Raw genomic sequence first — 15,010 nt, 5'->3', positions numbered from 1 at the left:
TATCCACCAGATCAGGCACAAAATTTAATGTCCCATCCAAAAGATGGCATCTCTGGCAGTGCATCACTGCCTCTCAACTGCACTGGTGTGTCAGCCAAGGCTGGAGTGGGACTTGGCTCACAGGCGAGAGTGCTACCAGCTGAACTACAGCTGACAGACAAATGTGACTGAGCCAGCTACATTTTGTGTGGACAGTAAGACTTTCCAGACTGTTTGTGCTGGAGGTTGAAAAACAGTTGATCTCAAATTCCTTGAAGTCACTGTATGAGCCACCATACTGTTCTCTCATACATGTGCACGCACAGCAAAAATGAGACTCACTGACTTATGGGATGACTTCAAACAGCCTGAAGTCAGCAGCTCTCAGAGCTTCAAGTGCCAAGTAAGCAAGAAGGGACAATTTGCTAACACAGAGAATGAAAGACTGGTGTGGATTCATTGAGGCAATCAACATTTTAGCGACAGTTTTGAAATTGTTGCCATGCGGTTTCTGGATCTTATTCATCAGGATGGGATACTAAAATACTAAATATACTTTATCTTAAGTTCTGGAACTAAAATCAGTAGCAATTGGGATAATTCCAATTTATTTCTGAAATGGTCAAACTTAGTGCTTATCAGCAAGGTTAGAATTAACAGCATTAGTCATGAGTGTTGGCTAGGAGCAGGCAAGGGTTGGGGGCGGAAATAGATACCAAGGGCAGTGAAAATATATGGCAGGAGGAGGAATGGCATGAAAGGAGGAGTGGGAACAAAATGTGTAGCAATGGGGAATGGATGGGGAAAGGAGAGAGAGGAGAAAGGATGATAATGAAGAAAAGAAAGAAAATGAAGGGGTGAAGGTGAGGCAAAATCACTGGCAATGAAAGGGAAGGTAAATGGATGGCAAAACAGTTAAGGGACACCTGGATAGTAATGAAGGGGAGAGGAAAGGTAATAACTTGTACTTATATAGCAGCTTTCACATCCTCAGTATGTTCAGAAGCAGGTAACACTAAGAAAGTACTGTTGAAGTGCAGTCGCTGTTATAATGTGGGAAAATACAGCAGTTTACCTGCACACAGCAAAATTCCACGAATAGCGATGAGATAATTGTCAAAAACATAATGTGGATCAACCAGATTTATAATCAAAATAGCGTCTCACCTTTCTTTCCGTTATATTCACCTTGGTGCCAGTGTTTGATGGTGTGCTGTGCTTCAGTGTTACTTGAGTGACAGGAATATCAGATGTGGTTGGCTGCTGTGTTCCTCTGGCAACACTTTGAGATAGCCCTGGTCTCACAGCAGCTGCTGGAAGATGCACCTATTGTATGAATACAAAGACGACCTGGCCCTGCCACCATTCTGCCTCAAGTCCAGGCATCCGAATGGTCTGGTGGGAAGACATACATATGTGTTCTGCTATCCTTAGAGACAGCAGCATCATCTGACTGCATTCCTGCCATGTGACGTACGCCAGGCACTTGCTGAATATGGAGCGAGCGGTGCCAAGCGGACCATTAGGACTTTGAAGGATAATTTCCGTAACTTGTCAAACCCTATCCATTCTGGCAGCCAAGGCCTCCATGCCAGCCTGAGCATCCAGAGCAGAAGCCATCAATATCCTTTTGTGGTAAGTTTCTCCACTGCAGATAACCCTGGAGGTGTTGCACACTCCAGGGTGAACCGGAGTGTTGCAAAGCCATCCTTCAAGCTGACGAGATTCAGGCTGTGCCCTCTTAGTGCCAGTTGAGGGTAATTTTCTATTGTGCTGACTAGAAACTGGGTAAAAGCAAAATACTGTGGATGCTGGAAATCCCACTGTTCAAACTCATTTATCATAGAGTTGATGGCAGAATATGTAAAAGAGAAAGGGAGCAGATTTGAGAACTCATGAATCTTTTGTACAAATAAGGATAGAATTGGTACAGCCCTTGACTGATTAAAATACTAAGTATACTTTATCTTAAGTTCTGGAATTAAAATGTGATCACAAAGTTAGTTGTATTAAAATAAATTGTTAGTCAAGGGATAGAGTCACCAGAGTTATGTTTAAATTTTATTCCGGCTACCCGCGGTTAATGCATTTTCAGCTGTGGTTAGCTACAAAATATTGTGTAATGAAGTATCGCTTTGAGCTACTCTTAGAATCATGATTTACACGTCTGCAATTATATTTATTTCAGGATCTTTAGATGACGCAGCACAAGAGTCAACGTGAAATTTAAAAACTGTGTGCTCCTGTATTGTAAAACATTATTAATGTAACATTGTTAAGAATAACTATTAATGTTACATGCAAAAACGATTTATTTACTAATTTACTAAATGCCACAGTTTAGCTGCTGCCAGTTCATAAGAACAGAATGCATGGGCTGTTTTAAGGTTTTGTGCCTTGTGTGTGTGAGAGCAACTGTTACCTGTTAGTTGCTGCTTCAGTTTATGCTGATTATCTGATACCCAGGTGCTGATCTGGGTAATGCATGCTCAGTGGCTGGGATACAGCACAAGGGGATTGGTTCGTGGCGGGAAGGACTGCATCCTCAGGCAGCTTGTTAATCTCGACTAACTGGCTTAGTATCAAAGGCTGATAGAATCAGCTGCCGTTTGTGGATGCTGCTCGTGCAAGGCTGCACTCCTCAGCCGTCCTCAACGCTGAAAGTGATTCATATCTATTGCAGGACAGGGCAACATTAACGAGGGAATAGCAGGATAACTGACAAGGAAACTATCTGTGTGGATCAGAGCCTAACCCAGTTAGTCGTCGGATCCTGAACACTGAAGCCAGGAACTGCAGCAAAAATCAATTAACTGTGGAAGACAAATAAAAAAAGAAATATCTGCAGTGGCAAAATGGCAGAGCAAGAAATTGAGGACTTTGAGGTGGACAGTGTGTCAGACACTGCCTGCATGCTCAATCATGTCCACCCTCCACCGTACAACATTGATGACCAGCCATGGCCACTGGAGGCCCGCAGCATGTGCGAGTTCTGGGGATGGGCTCTCCTGGTCACTGCCTTTAACTTTGTGCTGTTCCTCCTGAACTTTGTCCTGATGAGCACTGTGTTTTGCATTGTGCTGCTGCCCACTATTGTGGTGGTGTATTTTGGGTTTCAGTGTCACTCCAGGGTAAGTAACCTATGGCTAGGAATGCTAATTCTCTATTTGCTTTGGCTTGGCTGTGAAATTGTAACAGTGGATACGAGGTGGCCTGCTGGACCACAGATACTGCTGACTAAAGTTAAAAAGCTGTAAAGACTGCCTGAGTCTTTTGATAATTGATTGTGCTTTCCGTTAAAATAATTGCAGTTTGAGTGCTCTGTTTGTCTGACCGATGCTAAAAGGCAAGAAATACAGCATTCCTGATTATTACGGAGGAGATGGTGCTCTCATCACATTGATCCAAATTTAGCCCGTCGTCTGAGTGGTAGAGGATTACTATTAATGATGACCTGCCCAGTGAGGAAACAGCATTTTTTTAATGCTTGTCTGATATTAATGAAAACTTTCAAAGGTTTTGAATGTGAACGGATGGTGCAACTATAAAAATATTAAAATGGTCCAGTTCTGTCAGAGAGTGAGCTTTAGCTATTGCTCTGCAGCTGCCTGGAGTGTGAATCATGCTGAAACGATATTACCAGAAACTTTAGTCCAATGGGTATAGTAAATTATTTTCTGCACTCATTTTGCGTTAAAACTAACTTCTGCTAAAGGTACATTTTCAAGGCAAGAAAAGGTTTTAATCATCTTCACTCAGAAGAGCTTGCAAGGGTTTATTTTGTTAAGAAAAATCCCAGAGTTATTGTGAATTTTCCCAACAATACTTTCTTTGAAAAATGCTCCAAGTCTGAATATGAAAACAAGGAAACCAAAGGAGCACCCTGACCCATCTTTATAATCCACAAATGGAGGCTGTTGTTCTAGTTTAAAAAATGGGATCGTGGAGGCACAGGTTCAGTGGCTGTCATGTTTGCATCTTTAATAAGGATGTTGCCAAAATCCCACTCTCAAACACTTTAGGGGCATCTGGTGACTGGTGGGCACATACTCCCGATTATCAAAGGGTGGGAAACAGGCTGGGAACGCTGAGCCATGCTGTTCCGTATATCTCGGGAAGTGATGTCGGTGGAGATCTGGGAACACTTGCTTCCATGTCTGCATTCCCAGACGTTGATGTATCAGGGCTTAAAATGGGAGGGAATAAACTGGAATTATTAGCAATTCTTAAACTGCTGCATAGCCAAGGGACTTAAAAGTCTAGCATGTCGGTCAGTCGCTCAGTATTTTCCATTAACTGGTCTGCTGGAAAAATTCCTCTTTCTTTAGAATAAGTTCCCCTCCATTTCTGAAAATTCAATACAGTTTATAGTTTTCAAAGATATTTTCGTCATTCGATTGAAGATGAGATATAAAATTAACTGGAAAATTGACGTGGTTTGAAAACCATAAGTGAAAATGAACAAGCTGTTGTGCCTTGCTAAACCTAAAATAGTCTCAGCCCAAATTCTACCACTAGAGGAGAAGGACAAGACATGACATGAAACTGAGATTGCACCTCACCACAGCACCAAAGAAATGGGCCACTCTGAGGACCAGGGTTTTGTTTCACTTCTCTGGTTGTCACAGATTAAACCTGATTTTGGTGATCTGGCACGACTGGGGCATTTGGTGGAGGTGGCGACTTGGTCTGGTTTAAGCCCTACAGTGTAAACTTTCGGTTGCATCCCAGGCAGTTGGCCGCTCCCCAGTCGTACCCACTTATGGCACTTGCACATCAAACTGTAATGCAGGGCGGGGGGAGTGGTAGGGATTAGAAGGAAGAAGAGCCCACCTCCCCCCCCCCCCCCCCCCCCCCAAAACACCCCCCCCCCCCCCCCCCACCCCCCAACCCGGGCAAAATTTCCTACTGAGGCCGAAGAATGGAAATCTGGGAGAAATGAGTTCTGCCGCAAATTAAATCCCTGCCTGTTTAATGCTATCTTGTTTATTCACATTATTCCTGAGGGCAGCAGTGCTCCTTAATGTCTGTATGAAATATTTATGACTGGGATTTTCCAGTTCCACCCATTGTGGGAATCGTCACGGGTGGGATAGAAAATTTGACTGACCAGCTAAAGGTCTGTTGACTTCGGGTGGGAATTTCCAGACATTAACACTCCTTGTCCACAGGCCTTTATCTCGTGTTATGTACATAGACTCGTATCTTCAGGTCCCAGGGGTGCTTACACTAAGGAGTGCTACCGATGGATAGTGAATCACCATGTCTAGCCACAACACTCCTGTTATACTGAAGGAGCTGTTAAAGCTACCATTTCTATAAGGAGTTTAGCTGTAGCCTGCAAAATGCTGGGCTGTTAAATGTTGTCAGCACCATTATTTATAACATAACATGCTTTAATTAAAATGTGAGTTGAGAATCCTCCCATTGTGTTTAACATTCATATGTTAAGTTATGGTTGAGCTATTTAGACTAAATTCAATAACAACAAACAATGGGGGGCAGGTTTTAGAACTGTAATCCTGCTTCATCACCACAACAATGAAGGAGCAGGGGACCACTTCTATGCTGGGAACTCAATTCCTGTCTGTATTCCCAGAGCCAGGCTATTTAAATAATCTGGGCCGGAGACCCACACCTGAAACCCTACAGCGCCAACTAGTTTGGTGGAGGGAAATAGCATTTTTGACCATCTGCAGAGGACCAAGTTCTCCTCAATGGAAAAAATGGACCCATCTCTGGGATGCACTTGCTATAAGGAAACTGGCTTTTCAGAAGTTGCTGTGTCCCGCTTTCCACATTCCTGAAAATACCACAAATCTGCTTCATGAAGGCAAGTTGGGGGGCATCAGGGGCGGGATTGGCAGGACTTACTGTAGGTGATAACATCTTGCCAATTCCACCTCCTTTCAATTCAGAACATCCCTCCCACTCAGTATTCCCAGCACTACACAAACAGTGCGCCCTGAGCAATGTTTATTGCTGCAAGCCTCATCAGCCCTAAAATGCCCCCAGCGCTCCCTGAGTTCTGAGTAAGTCCTGGGCCAGCATGTTTAAGGGTAAACTACTCACCACAGTTTATTTTCAAAATATGGTAGAATTACTTTGTTTTCAATACTTAGGGTGGAATTTTACTGTCCCCTCACAGCAGGGCTGGGGCTGTAAAATGTGGCCAGCCGTTCAAAGGTGCATTGACTTCGACAGGACCGTAAAATCCCGCTGCCGTAAAATTCTGCCCTTAACATTGACAAAGAAAAATCTCGTTTGGCTGAAACGGCTCAATTTGTTTCATTCCTGGGAATCTCGCCACCACTCCCAGTGTCACTGCTTAGTTTGAAAACCCGAGGTGTCGGGATGAAACACAGGGTTACTTTCATCCAGGCATTAACTCACCCCGTGTCAGGTCAGAAGCCATATCAAAGAATGTACTCCAACTATTAAAATTTCTATATCAAATCCTCCCTGATCATCCAAGCTCCAGAATATTCAGCCGTACTCCCAATCTCCAGTATTCAGTCTTGGACGACCGACCTGTACAATGTCCATTATTGGATGAGAATTAGACTTTTTTCTGCACAATTCTGCTCCACATATTCAGAATTTATAAGTCTTGATATGACATGGAGAATTTATTGATCACATCTGCTCCTTCCTAATACTACTTCCAGCCTTGTGCCACTATGAGCCATAAGATCTCAAATAATCTATTTCCTTTGTCCTACTACACTCTGCTGCACCATTTACCTCTCTGCTATCCTCTTATCCCTGGCTGCAATGTATGTGACTCCTGTTCCTTACTATTTTTGTGCCTTTATTTGAACGTCTCGTTCTGCCTCTGTGCCCATGCTCACGCTAAACCTCTCTCGGTATCCTTTCCGCAGCCTTTAAACTTTACGAACTGCAAATGCAATAAATTGAAATCCTTAAGTGAGACATCCACACAGCCATTCCACACACTGCTGGATCACAGCTTGGCCTTTGGAGTCAGCATCACAATATAAATGAGGCAGTAATTTCCTTCTAGAGGCAAGAAATACCACCTCATTTCAAAGTAATAAATATGAATAGTTTCTGCTGCTGCTGCCACTTGCCCTCAGGGCTGCTATTTTCTGCAAGGTTGTAGACCAAGGGGACGGTTGTAAAATGATCAAAAAGGCTAATGGAAAGCTGACCTTTATATCTAGAGGATACAAGAGGGTAGGACTCACACTCCAGCTCTGTAAAGCCCTGCTTCAACCACACCAGTTCTGAGCACTGCACCTTAGGAAGGACATACTGGACTTGGAGGGAGTGTAGCGAGGGTTTACCAGAATGATACCTGAAATCCAAGGATTAAATTGCGAGGAGAAATTGTACACATGAGGGTTGTATTCCCTGGAATTCAGGGGTGACTTGATCAAAGTTTTTTGAGACACCATGTAGCATCGCAAACTCAAAAGCTTGGTAACAGTTGCATGTGCGCAGACTCCGCATGCTCAAGTGCTCTGGGTTTCACACTGGGTCTCTGGAGCCAATCCAGAATGTGGTCAAAATTGCCAAAGCAGCATCTGAGTGGTATTACAGGATGTGGTATGCAGCATAGACCAAGCCAAAAGTGTCAAACATCCCAAATCTATCCACATCATTCTTACTAGATGGAAAGGCAAAGACTTTAAAATCAATTGTAAGGAAGTTATTTGATATTGGGAAAAGGAAAATATATTAAAAAAATAATGTTGGGAAAGTGTGGGGAAATGGGATGAAGCTAGGCTACTCCAGTTCAAGATCCAGCCCTATCCAGCTGGATGTGCCAAATGGCTTTCTGTAACTATTATGACACGGCTGACGATGTGTGCCGGGGGATCAAATCCACGAGGGAAACTTAATCACGTGGTCGCAACAATTTTGTAATTTGTATTTTATTTCAAGATGCGTGCCCTGAATTCAGAAGTAGAAGTTCACCAAGACTTAGAGATTTTTTAGAAAACTAAATTAAACCTTTATTAACAAAAGAAAGATTTCAAGCACATACATAGGTCTACAAATTACTACTATAATAACTTCTAAAACCTCTAATTAACCTGGCTTCCAGTTACACCCCCATTAAGGCAACAGTGAAAAAAAGATTTAAACAGATCCAGGCAAATCAACACAATACCCTGGACAGTAGAATTCAAAATGGCTTTTCCCAGTTTCAGTTTCTGTAGACAGCAGCTTAATACACAACTACTGGAGGATTTTCACACTTCTGGTAGGTCTCACAATGCATTCTCTAACATGTAACCTCAACCTCTTTTGTACATTTTTCTCCCTTTTAATGCAAATTCCATTGTTCCCATATGTCTTTGGAACTTTAATTTGCTCATAATATAAATTTTTTCACGATGCTAATATTATTAGTAACCTTTAGGAAAAACAAACACACTGCTTGGCATAGCTTCTTTGGCTAGGTGTAACATGCTATTGTCTCTTTGAAATTCAAACTACCCTGATTTATCTAAAAATGCAAATTCTCCTCACCTCACATTCTAAAACTTCAGCCATGTTTACCTATTTAGCATTTCAAACCTAGCTTCCTTTTGATGAGTCAAAGCCTCCAAACCAGCTGTCTACAACTCAATTAATCCCCCCCAACACACACACATAGAAACTATCCAAACCCCACTATTAACCTACTTTTATAATAACTCCCAATAATATTATGAGAATTATTATACTTTAGTGACAGTACTATGAATGCTATGATGCATCAGGAAATTTCACTCCGCAAAATAATTAGATTTGAAATTTTATTGTTGAATATTGATGCATGATTTCAAAATAGTGGCTTCCATAATTTCAGTTCCATCACACTTTTAGTAACTGTTTCCTAGTCACATTAAGTAATGTCCGTCTTCCAAGTCCTACAAGAGAACTGCAGCAGAATTTGCAATTAGACTGCCAGCAAATAGATTTAATTTTAGAAAATACAGAAATATTATTAAAAAAAAACAAGGCGCCATATGGCCCATCAAAGCCCGCCTGATATCTCAACTCTGTCATCAAAATTCATTATCATCGCCCTGTCTCTTCCTTCCCGTCTTCCAAATGATTAAACTTTTCCCAACTACTCAGCTATTTGGGGAGGAGGTGGAGAAGATACCAAAATGAAAGCCACTGTGGTCCATAATATTGAAGCATAGTAAGGGAACATTATAAATTACCTGCCTCACTGCCAGTCAGACTATATTCAGTCTGAGTGGATTTTTCAAAGAGTACATTTCTCTTAACAGCAGGATGAAGCACTTACTAGCTGAGTGAGTGACACTGAATGCTTCTAAATGATGGACAGAAGAGTGGTTCCCATAGATCAGCAGCATCAATCAGCCCATAAGATAACTCCCATCACAACCAATTTTCACAGAACCACTTTTGTTCCTGAAATGGGCATCGACAACTCTGTAGATTTATTTCACTGGAAGCAGCTGTTTCTCTTCAACCAGGGCTTGGAGAATCAGGGTTAATAAGTGTTCCCCTGGCAACCTCGTTTCCACCAAGCAACTTGCGAAAGGCAGGGGACTCAAGAAAGTGTTGAAAGCAAATCTTTTGTGCAGTCATGATGAGGACAGCACAAGCTACATGTCACCCTGCACCTTCAGTAGGTCTAGTCCACTTCCTCCACTGTCCTCTTAGTTTTTCCAACAGATAAAGATATTTGTTCTGTCTGCGATGATTGTACTGGGCTATGCTGGATGGACTATTCATCCAAGGACTGTACTCAATGCTGATTAACATACACTATGCTTACCAGGTCCTATGATGTATCTGCTGATGATTTGCTAAAGATTCAAACATCAATCAAGGTCTCGTGTTCAGGGTGCAAGTCATTGGAAATCCTTTTGCACTGAAACCAAATAATTGGGAGAATATAGCAATTAAATTGGAATATAAACACTCCAAGGTGAAGGGGAGATGTACAGGGTCATCCCTACCCCATCAAAGGAATCAATCCCCTACCCAAAGAAATCAGTCCTCAGATCCAAATGATCAACTTTCTCCCAACACAGATCAACTCCACACAAAGTGCTAATCATGTGGTCATAAATGATCAACTCTACCATTCACAGGATAGAACTCTAGAGAAACGTGACATCAATTCCCTCCTTCTCCACATTTTTTAAAATGTGTCCTTAGGATGCAGATATTGCTGATAAGCCTAGCATTTATTGGCCATCATTAATCGCCCTTGCAAAGGTGGTGGTGAGGCCTCGTCTTGAACCACTGCAGTCCACATGGTTTAGATACATCCACAGTGCTTTTTTCTGTAGTGGTTTTGAAACAAGTAAGTGGCTTGCTGGACCAGTTCAGAGGGCAGTTTAAGAGTCAACCACATTGCTGTGGGTCTGAAGTCACAAGTAAGTCAGACTGGGTAAGGATGGCAGATCTTCTTCCCTGTAGGACAGGAGTGAACCAGATGATTTTTCACAAATTGTTTCATGATCATTATCAATGAGACTAGTATTTTATACCAAATTAATTAATTGAATTTAAATTCCCTCAGCTGCTGTGATGGAATTTGAATTGACATCTCTGGATACATTAGTCCAGGCCTCTGAACTGCTAATCCAGTAACACTACCACTCTGCTACCATCCCCTCATCCTAGCTGGTCCACTCCCTGAACTCAGTAACATTGTTTCACAGAGGCAATAAAGAAAGGCTGTATGCTAGCCAGCCAGACTTCCAGGTTCACAGACATGATAGGTAATTTTAACTAGTCTGCTGGGTGGGGAACCAGTGAAATTGAGTTGGTTCCCGTGTAACACCCTGTCTGATTTGCCTCTCTGTGAAAGTCCCTGGAGAGTAAGATTAGATGGCAGGTAAAATCAGATCAGGAGTGAAACAGACAGCAGACCTAATCCCGTTAAATTCAAACTAACCCACTCGTATGATTTCTTGGTGTAACTTCACTCTCTGACTGCTTATATTTATAGCTCTGAGTCTGTTACTTGCATGCTGTTATAATATAAAGAATTCTCAGTTGTTATTTTGTTGACTTATAACATTGTGTTTTTACTCAGTGAAAGGTGAGAAAGAATTATAGCTATTAGTGGTTTAGGAGATGGATTTTTGTTAGCAGCATTGATTATTGTAGCTTAGCCCTGGCTGCCCCTGACTGAATGAGACTTTGAAAGCAAATCCATGTTGATTCCCACAGAAATAATGTATAGACCTCAGCTGGAAACTGACACTGTTTAACACTTGGTGAAATCTGAACTTTGTTGGTTAGGCTTGAGTATTCCAATGCTCTCTTTGCTGGCCTCCTGCCTTTGCCCTCCTATGTAAACTTGAGGTTTCCCAAAACTCTGCTGCTTATGCCCTTACTCACATCACGTCCTGCTCACCTATCACCACCACAACACACCCTCGCCCCCGCTCGCCACAACGCTCGCTGATCTACATTGGGAGGAATCGTGCAAAGGGACATTTTACCCGTCGCCCGCAACGGTGGCTTTTTGCTTCATCTTGTCCCAATCCCAGCGCGTCCCTCCTCGTTAATGATGCGTTCATGGGAAATGTGCCAGATCGCTGGCGGGAGGGCTCAGATTCGCCCATCACACTGTGACCTCAGCATTTCCTCGCTCCAGGTGCCATATTTAAAGTGCACCAGAGCGCAGCCTACTTCATGTCTTCAGACCAGGACTGCTCCAGGCAACAGATGCCCCGAAAGCAAAGAAGACGGCAGCTCCAAAATTTAGTGATGCCTCTCTGGGGCACCCACTGGGTGCAGTGAAAGGCCGCCGTGATGTCCTCTATCCCCCGCTCTGGCTATAGGAGTTCCATCAGAGTCACCAATCCAGCCTGGGAGGCGGTGGCAGTGGTGGTCAGTGCCACCGGAGCACAGAGGAGGTCAGGCATCCAGTGCAGGAAGAGAATGAATCCTCTCCGCTCTCATCCGTTCAACCACCTCATCACTCTCGACTCACACACTCACAAACCCATCACACATCCAGAGGGATCTCACACCTCAAGGGACAACCCACACACTGACACATACAGCTTCATATCTCCGTCAGGCTCATATCCTCTGGAGCTTGTGTCCTCATCCCTTCCACGGCTCTGCTCACCACACAAACATTCCACGCAGTGCCATGGGTCTTGCTCAGACTCATGTTTTCATGCAGGAGAAGCTGGCTGGCAACAGCAGAGAGAAGTCCCAGACCGGGGGGTGGAGTGGCCCACATTAGGCCCCTCACTCGCTTGGAGGAGCATGCCATCACACTGACTGGTGAGGACATGAACTGTGCCTGTGGCGAACACCCACCCATCATCCCTCTCTCAACACAACTGTGAGTGCTCTCTCTCGCTCCTGCTTTTGACTCTGCTGCCATACACTAATTATCTCTACTTTGATTCACAGGGAGCTGTGCCAAGCGACTGACGCCCTCAGCTAGCCAGTCCCTCAGCTCCATCCACGTCCTCACCTCCGGCCAAGAGGACACATCCTCCATTGAAGAGCTGGAAATAAGCAGCCTGGAAGACCCATCACCAGCACAGACATATACCTCAGTGGGACCTAGACCTAGAGCAGGCTCAGGTTCACTATCTGGTGATCACCACACCAAACATGTGTCCACAGCAAGAGGAGGGGGGCTCAGCTGAGCTCTCCAGCACTCGGAGGACTGCTGGGGAAGAGGCACCTGTGAGGCCCAAGTCAAATGACGAGCCTCTGGATTTGGCCTTCCAACTCATCTTGGAGGGTCAGCAGAAGGTGGGAGAACATCACACAGAGCTGTTGGAAACCCTCAACAGAGTGGCACGCGAGTCGGAGGAGCGCGACCGCCTACTCTCTGATGAAGCGCTGTTCCCATGTGTGCATGTGGAGGTCTCCATGGGAAGGATGGCGGATGCCTAGAGACCCTGGTCCAGCAGAATGCGGAGACTTGCACTCCATTGGGTAGCCATGGACGAGTTCCTGCAGTGGCAACGCAAGAGGGAAACGGTGCACCTTAAACAACCTTCCAGGTGCTCCTTCCCCTCAAAGAGTCAGTTTGGGGCCCCTGGGCACCCAACAGGAGGAGGAGCAGCAGCTGGACATCCCTGGGTCATCCACTCAGGAGCCTCAGACGCTGTCCTCTCCCTCCGAGTCTCCTTTGACTGTGACCCCCTCAAACTCATCCTCTGTCACCGCAGAGGGAGCAGCCAGCCCACAGGCGGATAGCCAAAGCAAGCTGGGGTCCTCAAGGCCTTGGCTCTCCAGAGGACACACACCAAAGTCATCAGAGGCAACAAGATCAACCACTGCACAGGCAGTTTCCATGCCTGCTGTGGATGTCAGGGCAGCGCCTAGAGGAAGTGGTAGCCTGGAAAGTTAAGGAATCCTGATCACAAGGGGTTGCACGGGTGAACACATTTTGTCACTTTATGATCTGAAAATATGTTCACTTTCACTGATAATGTGTAATGTTATCTTTCAGCTTCATTTACAGGCTTTGTGAGTCCTCCCCCTGCATTCCCCCCACAAGCAGTTCAGCTGCACACAGCCGGACCACTTGTGATTATGGAGGAAGAAGTGTGTGTGAGGCAGGGCCTTTTGGAGTCTCATGCAAGTGTTCTCCCACACATGCAAAGCCTTCCTCAACCTCAATGTCCTGAGCATTTTCAGCACTGCCAGCCGGGGTTCTCTTTCAATTGTCCATCTGAGCTGACCTGCATCTCCACCTACCCTCCGACTGCACTCCCATACAGCAACTGTGCCTGTATAACACAAGGCTCTGCTCACTTTCAATTTGAAAACCATGGTTGTAGTTAAGTTTCATGCAAACTCCCCTGTCCTTTCCCTTCCACCAGTCACCCATGTTCTTTCCCCATCACTTGGACCCCACACCAGCATCACCTTCCACCTCCCCCCCAGTCACCTACCAACCTGAACCCTTTTCTTTCCAGGGTGTCCAGGTAAATGTGTGTGTTTCCCTACCTTCCCGAGAATCTCACCCCCATCCATATTCACCTTCCCCACCTCCTCCTTCCCACCCCCAGGGTCCCGAGTCCCCACCAACCACCCCTGCCGTCCCTTCTACCTCTACCATCACACCCTCACCCTCCCACTCTTCCAGCTCAATCTGCCCCTTCTCATACTCACCATTCCCTCCTTCCACACCCACCCATAATTCGCACCCCAAGAGGCAGTCATTGACTCCACAGATCCTCCCTTGCACATTCACCTGGATCCCCCATCTTTACACCCTCCTCCCCCTTACTCCTTTCTCCCCCCAGACTCCTTCCTCCCCTGCTAAATTCCTTCCCCCCTCCGAACTCCTACCCCCCCCCGAACACCTTCCCTTACACCTTCCTCCTCCCTTACACCTACCTCCCCACTTGACACATTATCCCCCGTTACACTCTCCTCCCAACCATTCTCCCTCTTCCGCCTTCCCAACCTCACCAACCCCCCGACACCATTGCTCCCCCCACTCCCAACCTCACCCCCCGATCCCCCCGACACACCTTCCTCTCCCAGTCAAACTTAGACCTACCTCTCCCACCCCCCACCCCCAGTACACTTTCCTCTCCCGCTCATAGCCAGACCTTCCTCTCCCTCCCCTCGCCGATCATCCATAGCAGTCCATGGCCAAGACTGTGATGTTCCGAAGCAGACCCAGGACATCAATGGAGACCCCCTCAACCTTCCCTGAGCTACTTTGCGGCAGAGCCATATCCATGGGAATCCACCCAGCCTGCGATGCACATGTTCCCCTAGGGTCTGGTAGCTGTAGGGCTCCAGCATCTTCTGCTCCTCGGATGTCCACGATCTGAGCAAGGCCCTAATGGTAAGTCCTGACTTCTGCACGTCACACATCCAGATGCGATCTGGGCCGGCATGTTTACCCGCCGGCGCAAAAGTAAATTTGGCATGGGCGGGTGATTCCGGTCGGGCCTTACTTTGCACCCCAATAGCAGGATACGAAATGGGTTCACGCTGGTCCCCAGCGGGATTGGTGTTCCGCCATGGCAGGCACCATCGAATGATCCCACTGTGCTTCCAATTTTTGGCCTTTTCGCCATATCGACCC

At 45.4% G+C, this 15,010-nt stretch overlaps 1 protein-coding gene across 1 annotated transcript in view; it reads left to right on the top strand.

Annotated features, from left to right (window-relative positions):
- The first annotated feature begins 2,834 nt into the window (after positions 1–2,834).
- LOC121287793 (transmembrane protein 88) overlaps positions 2,835–15,010 on the top strand; it is a 40,444-nt gene continuing 28,268 nt past the window's right edge. The window contains exon 1 of the mRNA XM_041205714.1: positions 2,835–3,110. Within this exon, the coding sequence (XP_041061648.1) occupies positions 2,835–3,110 (276 nt within the window). The remainder of the gene's footprint in view (positions 3,111–15,010) is intronic.

Source organism: Carcharodon carcharias, chromosome 15 (assembly GCF_017639515.1).
Source record: "Carcharodon carcharias isolate sCarCar2 chromosome 15, sCarCar2.pri, whole genome shotgun sequence".
In the NCBI taxonomy this organism is placed as follows: domain Eukaryota; kingdom Metazoa; phylum Chordata; class Chondrichthyes; order Lamniformes; family Lamnidae; genus Carcharodon; species Carcharodon carcharias.
This window is presented reverse-complemented; position numbering and strand designations above follow the sequence as displayed.